At 54.8% G+C, this 20,292-nt stretch overlaps 1 protein-coding gene across 24 annotated transcripts in view; it reads right to left on the bottom strand.

The window, feature by feature from the left end:
- LOC111846029 (protein tyrosine phosphatase receptor type F) overlaps positions 1-20,292 on the bottom strand; it is a 120,711-nt gene that overhangs the window by 14,011 nt on the left and 86,408 nt on the right. For 8 of the 24 annotated variants that reach the window (XM_072704273.1, XM_072704278.1, XM_072704276.1 and 5 more), the window contains 12 exons: positions 19,099-19,280; positions 16,801-16,827; positions 13,303-13,420; positions 12,624-13,202; positions 11,756-11,853; positions 10,818-11,074; positions 9,833-9,914; positions 8,662-8,871; positions 5,848-6,005; positions 3,309-3,421; positions 1,644-1,676; positions 207-304 (listed from right to left, as the gene is read on the bottom strand). In XM_072704273.1, coding sequence (XP_072560374.1) covers positions 207-304; positions 1,644-1,676; positions 3,309-3,421; positions 5,848-6,005; positions 8,662-8,871; positions 9,833-9,914; positions 10,818-11,074; positions 11,756-11,853; positions 12,624-13,202; positions 13,303-13,420; positions 16,801-16,827; positions 19,099-19,280 — 1,955 coding nt within the window. The remainder of the gene's footprint in view (positions 1-206; positions 305-1,643; positions 1,677-3,308; positions 3,422-5,847; positions 6,006-8,661; positions 8,872-9,832; positions 9,915-10,817; positions 11,075-11,755; positions 11,854-12,623; positions 13,203-13,302; positions 13,421-16,800; positions 16,828-19,098; positions 19,281-20,292) is intronic. The other 16 variants (XM_072704282.1, XM_072704281.1, XM_072704288.1 and 13 more) reach the window with 7 other exon arrangements.

Genomic DNA, 20,292 nt, shown 5'->3' on the forward strand with positions numbered 1-20,292 from the left:
CTGCCCTTAATGTGCTGATAACAGATGGCCCTCTGGTGCTCGGCGCTAACGGCAGCGAAAGCGGCAGCCAGCCCAGCGGCGCTAGGGGACCGGTCAGCTCGAGGTCCTTCAGCAGCCAGGCTGGACACGTGTGAAAGTGCATGTTGATTGGCCAACACACAGCGTGACATCAATGGACCACCAGCCCCTCCACATCTCCCCCTTACCTCATATTCCTGTGAGAACCGAAGGCCGTCGTTGGCTTTGAGTCGCTCGATGTGGTCGGCCAGTTCACTTATGGAGATCGGTGGGTGCTCTCTCATGCCTGGGGGAGAGTCAAGGGACACAATCAGAATGAGCCGGCTGAGCGCGGGTGGGTAAGAGCTGACATACACAGACTCCCTGGTATACAAACAGCAATGAGGCCTCCCAGAGAGACGATGCAGTGTGGGCAAAGCAAGAGATAGAGAAAGCTGACGCAGACTGATGACGTCATCATGCTGCGCATAACTGGCACACACACCAGCAATGTGTATGAGCGTACTGACATGCTCACAGTTGGCAACAAAGCTCAACCCTCCAAAGGTCCACCCAAGACGTTGGGGGTGGGGGTGGGGGGGCGAAGGGACCACACAAGAACAGCCCAAGAATGAAAACCACAAAAACAAAAATGGCAGTGCGGTCCACGATCCCATTCTCAGTCTGGTTGCCATAACTGTTCCTGGCTGGAGGGAGGTGATGCATTTCCCAGCATTTCCACTGAGGGGCGCTGATGAGTCTGATATGTGGTGCCAGTCTGTCAACTTCGGTGCTACTGAATTCATTGGTCATTTGTGACTAAGTTACAAGCCCAAATTCCCTGACCTCCCGGGCATGAACTTACACTTGAAAAGGACTGACAGTGTGCGGCATGTTGATGAGGTGAAGGACCTGCAATGGATGATGAGTGTCTATCCTATGAGATGCAGGTTTAGTGGAAACACACACAAACACACATTGCTGGACTCCCCTGATAGCCTGGTTCAGTCATTTTGGCAGCACCAAACCCTAACAGACTGCAAGCTGTTAAATCGGACACAGCAGTGCTGTTACGCAGTGGTACCGGCCACTGAGGCCTGGGCTAAAGCTCACATCCCCATTGCTCTCTATCAAACAAAAATTCAGTTCTGATTTCACAAGGAAAGTGTGTCTCGAGCCATTCAGAGCAGATGGATGATGCAGCTGGCGGGCTCTCGAGCACGGCGTGGCTTATCTTAGCGTACGGGCCGCGATCCGCACGCTGCGACCAGTTTGTTATTCCATGTTCAGACTCAAATGAAATCCTGCCCCCTCAGACTCGCTCCCCCAGAGCGGACACGGCCAATCGCTCGCTTTCCCGGGCAGAAACAGTTGTGAGAGCCAGCCTGGGAAATGGAAGCGAGACAGTGTCTGCAGTGGCCACGCCCATGCCGGAGAAGCCGGAGAAGACAGAGCATTTGCGGCAGGCTTGGGGCGGACGTGATTCTGGTGAGGCACTGAGGGAGTATGGACTGGGAAAGGGGAAAGCAGGGGATGTGTGAGTGTGTGTGAGAGAGAAAGAGAGAGAGAGAGAGAGAGAGAGAGAGAGAGAGATGGACGGATAGAGCCAGATGTGGACCAAACACACAGCAGTAGTGGAAACTAACTTTGAGTGTTCGGGCAACTGGGGGCACTGGGACCTGTGGAAAAAAGACGGGGGGAGGAATAAATCTGCTATCAAGAAGCACCGAGAGAGGGTTAAGACAGCATTATCCCTTCCGGAAGAAAAGATAGAGAGAAAGACAGGACAGGGGCCAGTGGCACTGCAGGAAGCTGCGAGTGGGACACGGAGAAGTGGAGCCACCTTCAGTTGCCATCAGTGATCTGCACCGGCACCCGAACATCACCCTCTTTGCCTTGAAGAAGCTGCACACTCCTGAGCCCAGGATACAACCCGCCATGCTCGCATTCAGTAAAATCCCCGGAATCATCCTAGGAATTGAAGAGTACATCGATCTCTCTCGGCCTCGAGCGTCTTGGCAGACAGTTGAGGGAGCCGGAGCAATGACCGCTACGGTCTTCAGTCAAGGTCATCGGATGTGTGCAAGACTGCAATAGGACACGCCAGCACCCTGACGCTCTGTCAGATGGGTGCCCCCTGGTGGACGTTCAAAGAAGCTCCTCCAGAACAAAGACCAAAAAAAAAAACCCAGCAAAGAAACAGCATGCATTTCAAAGCCTCACGTCTAACATGGGGTATTTAATCAGACATGCTCCAAAAAAGCACATGCATATTTTAACCAAGTTCTTAAAGCCTTTTTCCTCCTTGACAGCTTTTCTTTTTTAACGGGAGCCAATGAGAAGGAGGTGGTGGAGGAGACCCTTCCCACAATGCAATCTGTGCAGAGAACGCACCATGTAGCACAGTGCCTCCTGTGGGCCAGCCTTTTTAATTCCTCCTCCAGGTTCAAAGAGATGGAGCACAGATGCCCAAGAATTAATATCTTTAATTACCTCAGACGGTTATGCATCATAGCAGAAGGACAGAGTAGAGGAACAGTGACTAACATCTCCTTTTAAACGCCATTACCCACCTCCTCTGTCACCTTGAGGCCAGGAAGAGAGAGACTATCAGCTTATTTACATTTAAAAAGGCAACAGCCGTGCTCTTGGGGGGGGGGGGGGAAGGGGTTGATGCTCGGCCCCGAGATGTAGCAGCTGTATTCGCGGGCAGCGCGGGACTACGGGAATCGCTTCTGAAAGCAAGACCCCTAATCACCTAAGGAAGATAAAATGCTGCTGGTCGGTGTCACAGGAAACCGCCAGCAAGTCGCTTCTTACCTCCCCAGTACAGGTCAGGCCTATCGGGTGCTGGAACTAACACAAAGAATTCTGGGAAGGAAAGGCAGCAACTGGAGTCCAGATTCGGGGCGGGGGGTGTCTCAAGTGCAGTTATCTCTGTGCTGCTATGCAGCCATTTATAAAAAGAACATTCTAGAAGTCACTGAGTGGAAGGGACAGAATCGGTCCCCTGCATGATTCTGCTGGGTGAGCAGGCGATCAGGCTCGGGGCCAGCTGTGCTGTGCCCTCATTCTGGGCCTCAGGCCGGCTTTGTGAGCCCCGAGAGGACCTTTCCGAACCCCCCCCCCCATTTAACTAAGCTCATATACATATCAGTGTACAGAAAAGTGTATTTACATGGTCATGAGAAGGACACCAGGGCCGGGGACCTTTAAGTGGGAACAGTGAACCCCCCCAGACACAGAGTGGAGGTTACCTGGGGTCTGGTACTTAAGATGCCTCATCTCTGTGGGGGGCAGCGGGGGGTTACCTGGGGTCTGGTAGTTAAGACGTCTCATCTCCACGGGGTCTGAGGAGTGAGCCAGCAGGCAGTCCTTCACGCCAGCGGGGTGCTCGTCCTTGGGGGAGGGGGAGGCCCGTTTCCTGTGGGGGAGTGGGGGAGAAAGCGTGAGAACGGGCACATCATGCAGGAGATTGAGCAGATGAAGCTTGAGGGACACAGATGATGTCTGGTCATGATCGAAAGCACCACACAGTGGAGCAGCGGTGTGGTTAAGGTCACTGTGGTTAGTGGTTAAGGTCATCAGCTCAAGTACCAGGATGAGTCCTGCCATAGCAACCATGAACTAGGTCCTTAACCTGAACTACAGTGACTGGTTAAGCTGGTAATGGTAATGCTTTGGCGAAGCATCGGGTAATTACTCTACAATTACATGCAAAGTACACATTCTGTAATGAATTAGACAACATGAGAAACATGCAGAGGTGCGTCACAGTAGCGGTGCCAAGCCTGGAAGGAGGCCCAGACTGTGGGTCTGAGACCGCGAGCAACTCCATGTCAAAGATAGGGGGCGCTCTAGTGCAAAACGTGTCATTTTGCTGGCTCAGGTCTGGGGGCAAACAGACCGCGGCATGATTAGCAGGTTAGCTGGATCGCTAATTACGCAGCCGCTGGGCCCACCATGAGGTGCAGGTGCGATCCGGGATACTGGCTCCCCCATGGTGGGGTGGGGGGGGGTACAGGAGTGTCAGACAGGCATGGTGGAATTTCACATTCTATTGCATTCCATTTGCAGGCCTTGTAACAGGTCTTCCGGACAGACTCTTTGGGGGTCTCCAAATGTGGACATGTGCCGGGGTGGGCCGAGGCCTAGACCAGGGTGTCAGTAACCCCCCTAGCGTCTATCCGCGGCCCACACTAGCCCCCCTGCGTTTGCATCAGTCTCCGGCGGCGATGGCAGACTGGATGGAGGCTTCAGGCCGGGTGAGAAAAACAGGAGAACAAAGGCCTCAGCTAATCTCAGCCGTGTTTGAAAGAGGTTCAGCTGGGAAAATGTCAGCTTTGACATTCAAATCGAGTCACATTCAACAGCTGCCTAGTCGGCATTTACCTTCAGACGGGAGTATTAAGATCCGGGGGCAGATACGGGGCAAGGTGGCCGCAAGGAGCCACGGCTCATGCCCACCCCAGCCCCCTCCCCCCCGTGCTTATAGAGATGACCTCAGTGCCACATTTGCATTTCTGTGGTCAGTGAATGTTTTTTCTTTTTTTTTTTTTTAACATAGCATGATGGAGAGCAAGTGGTAGAGGGAGAAGACGGTGAGAGACACATGACAAATTAACAGGCTGCACACCAACTCAAAACCAACACACGGCGAACCAATCATGGCAACACTGACTGCAGGGCAGTGTTCAGCCATGAGGGGGCGTGTGAGAGCGACACCCACCTTTCTTCTTTGCTGTGTCCAGAGAAGGCAGGGAGGAGGGAAACAAAAAAAAGAGTGAGACAGCGGGTGATTAGCCTCACAGGTGCCACCTAGGTTCCTGGAGGAGACATGGCAGGAAGGGGCTTCTGTCCAGACAGTGGTGTGTTCAGGTGCTGGCAGCAGTGAGAGCAACGTGAGGAGCGGATCGGCTCTCCACTGATCCTTCACACGGCTTAGCAGTTGGGGTGTCATGGTACCAGGCCCTAACAAGACCTGCTACAGTTGCAGCCGAAGGGGTCGAAGGGGACTAAGCTGCTGTAGGAGGTTCCGGAAGGCTGTGCCGTTTGATGGCTTACCAAATGCACTGTCACGCAAAGGCATCAGTCACGGGAAGAGCAGTGGCTGAAATGGGAAGGGGCTATGGCACTCAGTGCCGGAGGGAGGACTGAACTCTCTGTGACACGTACAGTAAACGCCTCTTCATGTCCAACCTTGGCAGCAGATACGCTTCTTGCAAGGAACCTTAACACTGAAAGCTGTATGAACACATTTTTTTTCCTTGGAATGAGTGTTTTTTTTGTTTCCCGGAGAAGATGGACACTCTCAGGACAGCAGATGGAGGAGGATGCGCCGCAGTGCCGGAATCTGGGGCAGCCCCAGTGTGATCCATTACACACCCCCCCCCGGCTTCAGCTACCGGCGGATCGGCTCGATGGGAGCCGGCGGGGCACAGTAACTTCTAGAGTGGATTCCATGCTGTGGCAGGCGCTGCGATGCATCAGGGATACCCTCTCTATCCCCAGCACGATGGCCCCAAGCGGCCGGACACCCGGGACGGAGCCGGTCTCCGCGTCTGACCCAGTGGGGACTCACAATCCGATGTGTGTGTGATGCAGTCCGACGGCTGCTTGCCACGGGCTCTGAGATGTGTACAGCACCCCCCCCCCACCCCCACCAGCTAGATGGCCCCCTAGGGGGCAGCATGACACACCGCGGAAAATGAATTCTTTAAATGTCAGAGGCGGATGGTTGTGACCGGCTGCTCGTAGCGGATAAGGGGGCGGGTCCCAGCAGAGCGACGGCTGTCACAACTGGGGTTGGTGGGGGCAGGAAGGGGGGGGGGGGGTTTAGGCGGTCCTCACCTCTTGAAGAGCAGGATGGCGATGACAATAATGACGATGAGCACGACGGCCAGGACAGGGCCCATCACCCACAGCATCTCAGGCTGCTCCTCGATGGACGCCGACACGTGTGAGCTCACCTTGATGGGCTCCGAGTAGGGGCTGGCCACAAACGTCTTCTATGGGGAGATGGGGGAGGGGGGTTAGTGGGGGGGCAGGGCTGATCTGACCTTTGTGGAAGACCTCAGTGTCACAGAGGCACGCCAAAACAGAGCCAGCAGCAAATTAGCCATGCTGCTAATAAAGCATAAGGGTAGCCAGACCCAGCAAGGCTAAGGTATGCTAGCAGCTCTGGAGAACCTTGGAATGACTTTGAAAGGGTGGGCGGGGGGGGGGGGGGGGGGGAGGAGCGGTAAAGTTGGCGTGTTCGACATGGAACTGAAAACTCTGAGTGCTCAAAAACGGTGTGACCGGGGTTTCAAGAGGCAAATTACATGGCATGAATGTGTGGAGGCCTCTGGGCTCGCCAGTGCCTCCGAAGGGTGATCATTTACGGCGTCAAAGTCAGCTTTGATAACACGAATCTCCGCTATGTGTCCGCAGTGGCCTTAATTCACCGGTGACCGGAGCGGACGTTTACGGCACCTTAAGGAAATCATGCTGCACATTTGCGCTTTATCTCTGCGATCTGCCGGCTGTAATTTCACTTTTATCTCTCCAGCTCACAGTTGTGTCCGGACCGGGTTGTCCCACGTGGTCCAGTCCCCCCTCACCCTGTCTGGTCCCCCCTCTGTAGGAGTGACATGGCAGATTCTACCTGGGGATGGAGGTGATGTTGAGGCAGAGGCGACATGATCAGCCTGTCCTGGCGCTCTGTACTGCCTGCCTTCCCTCCACTTCCTCCTGCTTCCATCACTCCATTCGCACATTTTATTCTTTCATCAGTTACAACAGCAACCAAACCGTCATTATGGTCTTCCAGAATGATCCAGCCTCCATGTCCTAGGTTCGAGCAGAGAAACAGCCCCAGATTCTGACATGCGACTTAATGATATAGGAGAATTTACCACCTGCAGCTTACCTTGTCAACTATTGCGTGAACCGACATGTGAGAGGTGAAGGATATTTCATTCAGTCTGAAAGAATTTCATATATATGACCTGGTGGTGGTAGTTCATGGCAGTGTGGTAATGTGACCCCCCCATCAACTTGTGCGTTCCTGGCAGAGTAGGTGTATTTCAGCAAGTAACTGGCCAGAGAGTGTCACTGCATGGTGAACGGGCACCCTGCCTGACCAAGACAAGCCCGAACAGACAAATGACCCCACACACGCGCACGCTCACTGCACGTCTGTGGCTGACCATTAGTGTTTCACGAACAGCTGGGTGTGTCTCACACCAGTCAGGGGGACAGGATGGGTTTGCTGGGGGATGCATGCGTACGGGCTCTGTTTGGGGCCCGGCTGGGGGGGGGATGTATCCCTGCCTCGTATTCCCAAGTCTGAGTACATAATGAGAGAGTCGGAGATCAGCGCTTCATCAGAGCAGCAAGGAGGCGAAACAGGCGCTGAAAAATTCATGGAGGACCAGGCTGATCAATGGAGAGGTGCTTTGTGGCACAGAGTCACCCTTCAGTGGCGGCGTAATGCGTCTGCTTCAGGGTGTGCTGACAGTCGGGCTGTGCTGTGTCAATGTGTGTGTGTGTGTGTGTGTGGGGGGGGGGGGGCAGGGAGAGAGACGTGGGAGACAGAGAGGAAGGGAGGAAGAGATGGAGGAGAAGTAGGGAGAGATATGGGGGAGAGAAAGAGACAGAGACTGATGGAGAGGGATAGAGAAAGACGAGGAAAGATGGTGAAGGAGATGGAAGGAGAGATGGAAGGTGGGAAAGATGGCAAAAGAGAGGGGGAGAGTGCAGAGAGAGAGAGATGAGACGAGAGAAAGAGAGAGAGAGGGAGAGATGGAGGGACGTAGAGAGAGGGAGCCGCGGTTTCATCACCCCCCGCCCCACCTTCTCTCTCCCTCGTTTGTCAGTCTCATATCCCTCCTTAGGCATAAAAAGCTGCCTTTCTCTCTTAGCCCCGCCCTGTAAATCATGGTCCCACCCGCCGCACTGACCCAGACCCAAATCTGCCTCTGTCATCGTTCTCACATGGTCACAGGACCGGCAACAAAGCCCAAAGTCACAGTGCCGTAGTGAACCCGCCAGACTCCCCCGGAGTCCTCATCGGGAGCGGCCTGGTGTCGGCGCCAGGGAGACAGTGGGGTGGACGCTTACCCCGGGGGCAAACCAGAGGGACAGACAGCAGAAGTGCAGAGATGGGGTCGCGACCCTTACACCAGACAAGCGGCCGGCATGATTAACGCTACACGGTTCTGAGCTTGCAGACAGGTCTGCCCGAAAACAGGCCATCTCAGAATCATACGAAAGGCCTGAGGGAGTGAGGGGGACCATCGATATTCATAAGATGGAGGGCGTCCCACCCAATTGACCCTCACTTCCCGTAACTTTCAGCCTATTGCGGTGCGAGCGGGAGGACAGGGAGAACGCGGCGTCAGCATTTTAACACGACCGCGTCACGCATGCGGGCACGGGCACGGGCACCTGCAGGTCACGGGATGCGGCAGAGGGTAATGCTCCACCGTCCCATTTATTAGCCAATCTGCCCGACAGCACGACCAGCGAAATGTTGTGTCATCATTAATTCCCGCGGCTGGGCGGCCCCTTTCTGCTCGAGTGTGCAGCTTCCCGTGTCGCATTGTGCCTGACCCCGGTTCAGAATGACGGAGCTGTGAAGGTCGGCAACATGGCCTGGCCACCGGAGGGAGCTGCACTTACTGAGTCCTGGTCCTTCAGCGCCGCGAGCACAAAGCACTGGTACTGCTGGTGGCTGGAGAGGGGCTTGTTGTAGAAGCCGTTGTAGTACTTCTCATCGCCCAGCGTGAAGGTCTCCGGGAGGGTCTCCAACTTGGCGGCGATGTGGGGCTTGGCCGAATCCACCTGACGGCGACGTCTCCGCAAACCACCGTCCTCGCCGACCTCCAGTAGCTGTCAAGAACAGGACGGGCAGGATAAGCACAGGGAAGACCCTCCCCCAGACAGGAAGAGGGTGAGATGAGCACGGGGAAGACCCTCCCCCAGACAGGAAGAGGGTGGGATGAACATGGGGAAGACCCTCCCCTAGACAAGAAAAGGGTGGGATGTGCATGGGGAAGACCCTCCCCTAGACAGGAAGAGGGTGGGATGAGCACGGGGAAGACCCTCCCCCAGACAGGAAGAGGGTGAGATGAGCACGGGGAAGACCCTCCCCCAGACAGGAAGAGGGTAAGATGAGCACGGGGAAGACCCTCCCCCAGACAGGAAGAGGAACACCGAGGCTTTGGGCCCCCCCATGGCAGAACGCTGCAGAAACCCCTGAAGCCGAGCAGCCGCATTGAGCCACAGAGACCCAGGTGCTGAGAGAGCGAGCCTGTTATTAAATGCCCGTCTCCTGGGGGCGATGGCGTGCGGGGGTGCCGCAGTGGGGGCTGTTTTTGGGGCTGACTGGGCGGCTTTTCATTTCACACTCCGTCTCTGCAGCCAATTCCAGAGACACCTGGTCCTCCGGGACGCAGCCGCTCTCAAGGCCGAGCGGAACAGAGGCCCATTTATGACAGAACCACTCTGGATCCACATCTGTCTGTTTTACATGCTGCTCATAAATGGCTCTCTGCTGGGGGGGGGTGAGGCTCCGGGATTGCCAAGAGAAGCCTCACATACAGCAGTCTCATAAATCAAAACGCAAAGCACATTGACACGTAACTCTGAGCCATGTGCTGGTTCTGAAGGACTGGTCCACCAGCCAGTAGTGGGTTTCAGGCCTGTGGGCATGCTGGGTAGCCACAGTGACAGGGTTTTTACGCGAGGCCCCCTGCTGGCCACACACATGTTCCTTATTTAGGAGGTGCTAAAGCAGCTAAAGTGCTGGGGGTGGGGGGGTAACCCTTCCAGTGAGGCGGGGGCTGCTTACCTCATCCAGGTCCATGTCGTCCGGGTTCTCCATGTGGCGGGTCGCCGCGTGAGCGATGGGCACCACCACGATGTAGTACCACCTGCAGACGAACATAATGAACCGCGGTGAGAGCCAAATCCGACCCCCTGGGCTGCTTCATCATCTATCCGGAGGCACGCTGCCAATCTGCAGCCTCCACCCCCCCAGTCCGGGGCGACCATGACCCGGGAAGTGATGTCTGCCAGTGCAGAGATGTCCGGCTGCCCCTCCCCCAACCACCATCCCACCAATAGGAAAGCCAGCTCTTGCGGCCCCTCCCCCAGCTGGACAGGTCAAGGACTGCCACAGGATGGAGGGATGAGTGAGGAAAAGCAGATTTTCACAGCGTTTCCCAAAACCAAGCCAGACATTAGCCAGCACCCCCCACACACACAATCGCTCTGAAATTAGACTTTGCGGCTCCAATTCCATTAATAAATGCCCACAGTGCGAACTGAAGGTTTAAAGGTGAGACTCGTGACCTTTATGCACGATTACAGAGCTGAACCTTAAAAATGGCCCCAATGTGACCAGAGCGGAGAGTTTTAACTGGGGGGGGTGGTTATGATGGCAGAGGCCAGCCCAGCAAGCCAAACGGGGGCAGGAGGAGCAAAAAGGCATTCAGTGCCCCTGCGCTCGCGCTGCTGAGCTCCAATTAATCCTGTAACAGCCCCTGACTGTGTGAGGCTTTGGAACCTTTTGCAGGGACAGATTTTATATTTTATTTATTTAGCAGATGCTTATATCCAAAGTGAGGTACATGTTTTATTATTGTCATTTTGAGAAAACAGGGTCAGACAATCCCTGGAGCGATTGGGGGTTAGGGGCCTCGCTCATGGGCCCAGTGGTGACATCACTCTCCTGACCCTGGGATTCGAACCGACGACCTTCCGGCCTCAGACACGGTGTCCTTCCCCGCCCCCAGAGAAGAGGCGGAGCCGGCAGGTGTGTGGCGGGGGCTGACCTGATGGCAGCCTTGGTCTGCACGTGGGGCAGGGTGATGGTGAGCTTGCCGGCCTCCTCCTGGCTGCGGTTGTATAGCACCGGTTTGCTCTTCAGCATGTCGGGGGACGTACGGATGGAGACCTGCTGCTGCAGCCCCCCCGCACTGTTGCCGCGGCTCATCAGCACGAAGGAGTAGTTGGTGTTCGGCTGCAGCTTGGTGATCAGCTTCCTCTTCAGGTTGCCTTGGACCTCCACACTCTGCTGGTTATAGAGGATCTATGGGGGGGGGGAGGGGGGTAGGCAGCTTAGCGATCACCTCACAGCCAGTCGAGATCCCTGTTGGACTCACCCCCCTCATCCGCTTATGAGGCCATGCCACAAAACGAACCCGGTCACTCTGAGACACCAGCCCGACTCTTTCCGGACGGTTGTCCGGCTGGTTGCCGCAGAGCAAAAGTTTCCTTTCAGATCTTAACACCTCGCCACGTGACCTCAGCATAGTCACCCCACCTTCATCTCGACACAAAGTCACAGCTGCAATCATTCCAAACAATCCAACATAGTAATTACTGCAAAAATGTGAATATTATTATGAAGGAAAAGCTTCTGTCTAGTTGAGGGCTAGGAACAATTTAGCAATTAGCCAAAGGCTTCCGTGTAATGAGTTAATTATCCGCGTTATACACTAAGCAGCTCCTTAAACTCTACATCATCTGCGGAACGAGCCACCCGACGGTGTCGGTGGGAATTAACCCGAGGATCCTGTAGCCCGTGTCCCTCATGGAAATTCCCAGCCGGATGGTGTCTCGCATACAGCAAGCGAGTGCTGCTCGTGGCACCAATATCAATTCCGAAACCGTCTCTCCGCATCTGGTACTTCTTGATTTTTTTTTTTTCCTAATGGCCTCAGTCTCGGCGATCGGCTTGACTTCCTGTTTCTGGGAGCACCCTCCTTACCTTAAAGGGCAGCTGGGACTTGTAGTTCTCAGGGACGTCCCAGGCGAGCAGCACCGACGTCTTCATCACGGCCTTCACAGCGAAGTTCGAGGCGAAGGCTGTGGAAGGACACAGAGCGGGCATGAGTGTGGGTGTGGAAGCTGGTTCCACCTCTGTGGTAGCAGTACAAAACGGCCTCCGTACGCCATTACACCCCATTACACACATAAAACTCAACAGCCTCCAAAATGCTTTGAATTGCATAAAAAATCTGACATGGAAAGAATAAGAGGCTTTTAACATGGATTACTCCTGAAAAACCCTCGAAAATGAAGATGTGAGCACTGTGATAACACGCAAATAGCCCCCGGACCGGCGTGCGTGCAGGAATGGAGGGGGGGGAGCCGCGACCCCATGCTGATGGCGATATAAACAGCGCGTAATGCGATTAGCCAGTTTCTGCTAAATCTATCAGCTATTAGCATGTCACACTGCGACGAGAGCAGCCGTGCCAGCAAAGCCTAAACAGCGGCAGTGGATGCGCCCAGAATGGCGGAGCCGGAAGGACATGGGGTCGGTTCCACGCCTCGGTGGAAGACGGACATCTGGCCACCGTTGCTGCAGTTCCATCTACTCTAAGAAGATCCATTCTGAAGCCCACCTGTTCCTGAGTGTGTGCGTGCGTTCGTGTGTGTGTGTGTGTGTGTGTGTGTGTTCCTGGGTGTCTTTCATGTTAGCTGTGCTAGGGGGTGTGTGTGTACAGGCATGAGATGGAAATCGCTGAGAACGTCTTAGGGATAAAATCGTCCAGGGTTCAAGAGTGGAGCTGTGTCTCGGCACAGGCAGGCGGACCAGTAAACATGGGCCCGATGTTCTCCTACTCTCTGACCTGGCGTGGTGGACATGGTGCGGCTCTGGATGCTGGGGCTGATGGGCCCCCCACCCTTGACGGTGAAGGCCCGCACACGGATGTCGTAGGTGGTCTCGGGCTTTAGGCCGTGCAGAGTCATCTGGGTCTCGGTGGTGCTGTTGGTGCTGTTCTGCTGGCTGTTGATGTCCCGGTAGACCACCAGGTACTGCACGATGCGCCCGTTGCGCTCAGAGAGCAGGGGTGGGTCCCAGGCCAGTTTGGTGGTGGTGGTGGTGAGGCCTACCACGCGCAGGTTCTGCGGGAAGCCGCTCGGCATGTCGTCCGGCGTGCTGATCTCCTTCACGTACTCCTCGCCGGTGCCCGCGCGATTCTTGGCGGACAACTTGAAGATGTAGGTGGCACCCTTGTGCAGGCCGGTGACGGTGTAGTGGTCGTCAGTCCTCCGGAAGTCTTTGACGGTGTAGGCCTCCTCCTCGTCCCGCTTGTACTGCAGCTGGTATCCCATGAGCTCGCCCACCATCTCCTTGGGCGGCTGCCACTGGATCAGGGCCGTGTTGCCGATGGTCGTGCTGATCAGCATGGTGGGCTTGCCAGGAACTGAGGGGAAGAGGATGGGTTAGCGCCTGGAGCTGGAGCAGCCGAGCCCAAATTTACTGGCTGCTCCTCTGCCACCCCCCCCACTCCACGCGAGGTATACCTGCCCCAGTGGTCTTCACTGTCTTGGCCTTGCTACGGGCTCCGTCCCCCTTGGTGGTGTAGGCAGCCACCGTCACCGAGTAGGATGTTTCGGCGAGCAGCCCGGTGATTATGGCCTCCTGGGAAGAGAGAGCGGATTGGAACCGACTGCTGGAGGATACGGACGAGCCGGGCCCGGGAAGCCCCCGCCAACCCCACAGCACACAAAGGCACCCTCTCAAAACACAGCCCCAAGCATTAAAACCATCGGGGGGGGAGGGGTGTTCGAAAATGGGAAGCTCGACAGACTTTTAGCTCTCAGACCCGGATGGCTTTAAGGCAAGAAATCGGTTAGGCACTCTTAGGGAACGCAAAGAACCACCATATGTGTCAGGGATCGTGGATCTGGGCCGATCGGTGAGGTGAGGACACCCCTCCCCCTCCCCCCCGGCCAAGGGGCCACCAGCAGCCCTATAACCAGTGGATTAATTTGGTGGAGAGCGCAAAAAAAAAAAACCCTTGACAATGCCAGCTGCAGCAAGGATGAGTAAATCAGAAACAAACTGTACCGTGGTACAGCTCCGTTGGCAGTATTTTTCAGAGCCAAGTTAAAAAATTTGTGTACGTCACTGACAGACTAGCAGAGGCAGAACAGAGTGTGACAGTCTGAAAATGGGCAACATGATCAGACGTTACGTTAAAGAGCGAGGCAAGGAGGCAAGAATTGCTCTCTATGGTCTACGGTAAACAGCTCTGATGGGACACTTAAAATGCCAGTGGGGGGAAGGGGCTGGGGGGTCAAAGGAAAGGGAAAAAAAAAAAGTAATCACTGACACAAATGGTGGCCACGTTTAAATATAAGTTAACCAAAGTTAACCGAAAACCAAACAACAAGGATGGCGAGAGAACAAACGGCCTTGTAAAATGGGGGAGCGATTCACACTTGAGGTAACAGGGCCAGATCAAAGCGGCCGACTGAGTCGGCACTTTTGCACCACCACATCCGTGATTCAAACATCTCCATCCTTAGAAGATCAAAACATTGGAAAGAAAGACAATCCCCAGAGGTTCTACCTGATGCTGATTATGGGTTACGCCTAAATAACTGTCCTCCAGTGAACACCAACGAGCTCCAGGGCCTCGGACAGGCCAGCAATAAGACACAGCACTAGCACATGTAGATACAGATGGACAAAGACAAAGTGAACAGATAGGACACATACAGCTCTCTCACAAAGCAGCCCCCTCACCCCCCCCAGCTCTGCACTCTCAGTTAGTTTAATTATTTAACGTGCTTGTCGTACAGCAGGGAGGCCAGATAGCACGATGTTTCTCCCGAGAAATTAGATGCTTCTCTTTCATCAAAGCAAACCTGTAAAGTTTGGAGATGCGACTGTGGGGTTATCCGCCATCTTCAGACCTTTGACCTACGTAGCCCGACCGGATCCGGAGAGACGGAGGGCAGACAGCGTGAGCGTCCCTGACTCGCCGTCCCTCGCGCAGAAACATCAACAAATCAGACCAAAGTTTTCTTCACTAATTGAAGTTTAGCTTCACTAAGTAATATGGACCCGGTCCACACAGATTGGTTTCAGACCAAACCAAGCTTTTTCAACAGTGTGTTCAAAGCTTGTTTGGTTATGAAGTGTCATTCTTCCTTGGGGGGGGAACTACAGTTCAGAAAGTACAGAAAAAAAACATCAATTATCTGAAGCTATTAAGTTTATTGTGAAAGACTCATTATTTTAATCGTTAAGAAGTTCTTCCACATCTCAGCCCTGGGAGTTTCAGTGATCTTTCATTTTCGGAGAGTAATCGGGTCTCTTATCTGCCTTAAAACTGAGCGATGGGGGTGGATTCACAGACTGTTAACACATTAAAGGTTAACCAGACCTCTGGGGCTTGGGAACTAATCCATGGGAACGCAGGCATTCCAGCTCCCGTCTCAGGGACGAGCGCCATTCCCACGCTGCCAGCCGGTTCTGGGACACCCTGCACTTTGCTCGTTAAGGTGATGCACATTTGAGTTGCACCATAATTAGTGCCTCATTTGAGAAGAGCTTCTCAGTGTGAAGTCAGGAGTTCTTTTCATGACGAGACCAAAGCTGGTGTGAGAGGAAAAGAAAATAAGGAAAGTGCCGATTTTAAACCCAGGCGTCGGTCTAATCTGTCTGCTCCGAAAGAAAATAAAGGTGTTCCATATTTATCTCTCGAAATGTTTATGATGATTAATGTGCATCACATTTGCGGGCCCTCACAGATTTGGCATCTCCATCTTTGTGGGGACTCTACATTCATTTCTATGGGGAAAACCCTAAAACAATGACAACCTTAACCCTAACCATAAGTAACCAAACTAAATATGAGACTTTCGGCATTTGAGTTTTATAAAATTGGTCCCCACAATGTCAAAATATGAGGTTTGTATCACATTTGGTCCCATTTGGTTCCCACATTTGGTCCTCACAATGTAATATATGCATCACACACACACACACACATCTGGTACTATCACAACCAAGGCTGTGAAGAGGTCACATGAGTGAGACATTAATTCACTTCCATGATTAATCCGACATGAAAACAAGGATAGTAACGAATATCTGATGTGTTTCCTGAGACCCTGGGGATGGCTAGGGGCGCGATGCATCAGAACCGGGCCGTCTGGCTCCAGGCCCGACTCATGGCTGACACGCCAAGGCAGGCCAGACCGGCGCCCGGGTGTGGGAGGGCCGGCGTGTACAGGCAGGTAGGCGACCTGTGGTTCTGAAGGGGGGTGGGGGGGCACTGCACGCAGAAACCACAACTGAACCAGTTAAACGAGAGAAAAACAAAGAGAGGATTTACTGCTTCAACGCCTGTGAGCGTGAAGAAGCAGCGACTTCTCACGCGAACCGGGGGATGCCGATACACGCATGCCCACACAAGGAGCCCGTACGGGGGGGGGGGGGGCTCACAAACCACAAACACAGCAACCCCCTCCCCACCTGGACCCACAGAAGGCTGACAGAGAACAAAGGAATCTACCATCATAACACATCGCTAACTGGAGGGTGTCCAAACGAGCGAGATCAGTGCTGGCATATCAAGTGGGCATGGAGGTCTATGTGTGTAAGGGGGGGGGGGGCTTTTCGGGAGAGGGGGTGGGGCCCAGATGCCTTTAGAGAATGTCAGATCACAGGGCCATAAAGTTATGGGGGGGGGCATGCTGAATGCCAAGCTGGTTCCTCCAAGTTTCTGAAGCACCTGAAGGACACAGGAGATGTTTCCACCACCCAGTTCCAAAAGGTTCAGTTAGCAGAGGGTTAGTAACCGGGGTAAAGCGTGGACACAGAGGAAGGGGGCAGAACAGCATCCCCGCGGGCCCCGTGCTGAACACGCCAAGCCCACGACACAGCACACGCCAAGCCCACGACACAGCACACGGCAAGCCCACGACGCAGCACACGCCAAGCCCATGACGCAGCACACGCCAAGCCCACGACGCAGCACACGCCAAGCCCACGCTTCAGTTACTCACATATTCCGTCGACTCCTCAATTTTCCACTGAGGGGAGGACACAGACGGGGGGAGAAAAGAGTCAAAAGGGGCTTTAACTCTTTTTCGAGACAGAAACAGATGTAAATAGCAGCTAACAGCGCAGGCCGTTCAGGGGCAGATTAGTACATCTGTTAGGAGGGAAAGGCACTTTTGAATTTGGAATAAATCAAAAGGCTGCAATGGAGAGCAATTAAGGTGTTTTGAGAGTCTGCAGAGCACCCCTGGTGGCCAGGTAGAGAAGCTCAGTAGTTGAGTGGCGGCCGGGTCAGTCTCTGCTGATTGGCTGTTGACCAAAGGGCGTGGTTGTCATCCATTCCGGGGCTGATAGCCCCATCCGCGATGTGAAATGGGCCCCTTGTGCTGGCTCCCTGCACACGGGAGGCCTCCTGGGAAAGAAACAGCCTGGATCCTTGTGACAGACTCACCTGAGCAGTGGCCTGTGCCCCCCACCGGGGAGCGCTCCCAGCTCCTGCTACTCACTGCCTTGCTATTCCAGCCTGGCCCCTCTGTGCCTGACAGCCGCATGGGGAGGGTGGTGTGAACGGCAGCCTCGCCATACCCATAAGTCACCTCTGTTTATCGCCGCATAGTAACGGAGGATTTATCGTGCCTCTCGAACAGACCTGATCCTATTTTCGTTTCCATATAAATTCAAACCTTTTCTGTTTTTTTTTTTTTTTTTTTAATGACCGTGTGGGGACTGCGTGGGGTGGGGAGAGTGACGTCCCACCGTCACCAGCCAGGTAGTGCATGAGCAACAGGGGGCGGGGCTTCATGCGTTACTGACACGCTCGACCGCTGTCTTACTGGCCATCTGGGGGGGGGGGCGCAGGGTTAAAGGCACTGAGTATTGGGCGCTAAAAGCTTTTAGGTCCTTGGACACGGTTCTGCTGGAGGTACGTGTGCTTATTCAGCAGCGGGGGGGCACGTAACTGGTCACATCCTCTCTGTGCCCACAGATCTTATTTATTCTTCAGCCTGGAGCTGCTGCTTCACAGTGCTTTATTTCATAGCCAATGTAGTGGGGGGGCGGGGGACGCAGAAATGAGGTCCTGCCTTCGGGGGGCGGCTGTCAGCTTGCTCTGTGCACGTCCCAGGCCCCGCACTTCTGACACGCCCACATCCACCCCCCGATAGCCAGCAGCAGGATCATCTTAATCAGGAAGCTGCCAGTGAGGGGCGCCGCTGAGCAAACGGAGGAGGTAAGGGGAGGAATGGTGAAGGAGACGAGTTTGATGAAGAAACGAGCAAAACCAGGTCGGCAGTGATGCTGAATAATCCATGAAGCTCTCAGACACCCAAGAGCTCTGCGAGAGCATCATCACCTACAGGAAGCGGCCATCCTTCAGACCCCCCCCCCCCGCCCACTCCCCCAGAGGGTAATTCACCTCCGCACACGTGCTAAAACGAACCCATCCATCCACATGCGGACTTGAGCCTGAGTTCAAGGACAAACCTCTGTTGAAAGGCCGGCCCAGCAGCCCGGACATGGCAGTAACCACGGTAGCGTGTTGACGACATCGGGCGATAGTGTGGAGAGTGAGATCACGGCTGGCCGATAGCGGCCTGGCAGAATCCGGCCTTATCGGCGGGGGCACGAGGGCGGGGGCTGTTTGCAAAGCGGGTCGCTAATAAGGACGCGGAAGTGAAGGAGGGATCTCACCCAAGGTGACAGAACCGGCATGGCCGGTCACGGAGGACTGAAGTTTAGCGTCCAGCAGGATAACTCACTCTTGCCGGAACGTTCTGGTAGCTGCAGCTTTCTCGCTCCCTTCGATTTCTGCTGAGATGCCGCAGATGGCCACGTACAGTGATTTAACGCACACAAGGGGGGGCACGGGTGGGCAACGCACACAGTCTGGACCGCGACGCCCTGGGGATCGTTCGATGGTCTCGCCAAAAAGTACCAGCATGCCTCATGCTGGCTCCAACCAATCAGGGAAGGGCCGATAGCGGCCGGCGGGCATGTCGACGAGAGACGAGCGGATGCCAATTCTGGAACAAAAGGAGTCGTCCCCCCCCCACGAAGAGCGAGAATAATCACACCACCCTCCTCTGCGTTGGCACAGATCTGCTGATTTTCAACTTAAATCGGAATAACAAGGCAGTGTACATGTAGTGATGATCGATCAGCGGTAGAAGCTGCTAGTGTGGGCGGTAAATGCAGGGTTCACACACGGCGCCGCAACAAACAAATGGGGACACTCCCCCCACCCCCTCAGCCCAGGCCTGAAACACACACAGGAAGTGAGTCGGCCCTTTGGCGGCAGTGGGTACCTGGGCTTCGGGCAGTGCCACGTCCAGGATGTTGGGCTGGCCATTCTCCATCCGTGAGTAGATGACCTGGTACCCACGGATCTGCCCGTGCTGCTTGGTGGAGAGAGGTGCCTTCCAGGTCACCCTGATGGCCGTGGAGTTCACAGGCTCCGCCTCCACCTTCCTGGGAGGGGCGCCGGGCACTGCGAGGGGGGAAGGAAGCACGGATTAGGGGGTGCACTGACAGGGTGAGATTAATACGAAGGCATACGAAGAAGTGTGTTTAGTAGTTTGACACGTGTGGTTTCCAGGTGCTTGCAGCGGGTCTGTCACAGGGAGCAGGCGTAAGAACGAGCCGGAAAGTCGACGGCGTCCACTGGCTCGGTTCACCGCCCACCCCCCTCCCCTGCAAAAAGCCACATCCCCCTCATATGGGATTCAGCCTCTCAGCATCACTGACCTCAGACTGCACTGTGTCACCTTCTGCAAACCATGCCTAGTGAGCCCCCCTACCCCCCCATGCTTTGGGCTTCTCCCTCCTCAAACCAGGGGCAAATCCATCAAGGGTGCTGGTTCTTTCCCAGAATTCCCTGTTCACTAAAGGACTTTCTGGGAGGTCAATTAACAAAAAAACTGGGGGGGGGGGAGAGTATTGGAGGACACCCCCCACAAACATCGCATTTGTCTAATTACCAGCCGCATTTCAGGGCCTCTGGATAAATTCATTCTGGGGCGGTCATGCTCTGGTTCTGGGGGTGCCAGGTTCTGAAGGAACACAGATGCAGGTTCTGCGGGGATTTGGAGCTACTGGAAAACCACACGGAAGAAACGGATCTGGAGGTCGGAGACGGCAGAGCAGGGAGAGAGAGAGGGGCTGAGATGACGTCTTCTGGAGGAGCAAGGGAGTGAGAAAGAAGGAGAAATAGAGGAGGGGAAAGGAAGAGAGACAGGGACAGAGGAACAGGGACAGAGAGAGAGAGAGAGAGAGAGAGGAACGAAGGAGCCGTGGTCGGAGGCCGGCTCAGCAGGGCACGGAAATCCAGTTAGCGAAACCAGAACATATGCTGGGCGCGGTTCATGGCCAGGTGGTCCAGGCCCGCTCCCAGCCTGTAGAGAGAGCCCCCAGAAGCAGCCGCAGCCCACCCCCCCACAGAGCAGCCAGCTAATGCCCGAGGACCAGGCGCCAAGCTGTTAAAACCAGGAGCAGGAAGAGAG

The sequence above is a fragment of the Paramormyrops kingsleyae genome, chromosome 21, assembly GCF_048594095.1.
Source record: "Paramormyrops kingsleyae isolate MSU_618 chromosome 21, PKINGS_0.4, whole genome shotgun sequence".
In the NCBI taxonomy this organism is placed as follows: Eukaryota; Metazoa; Chordata; class Actinopteri; order Osteoglossiformes; family Mormyridae; genus Paramormyrops; species Paramormyrops kingsleyae.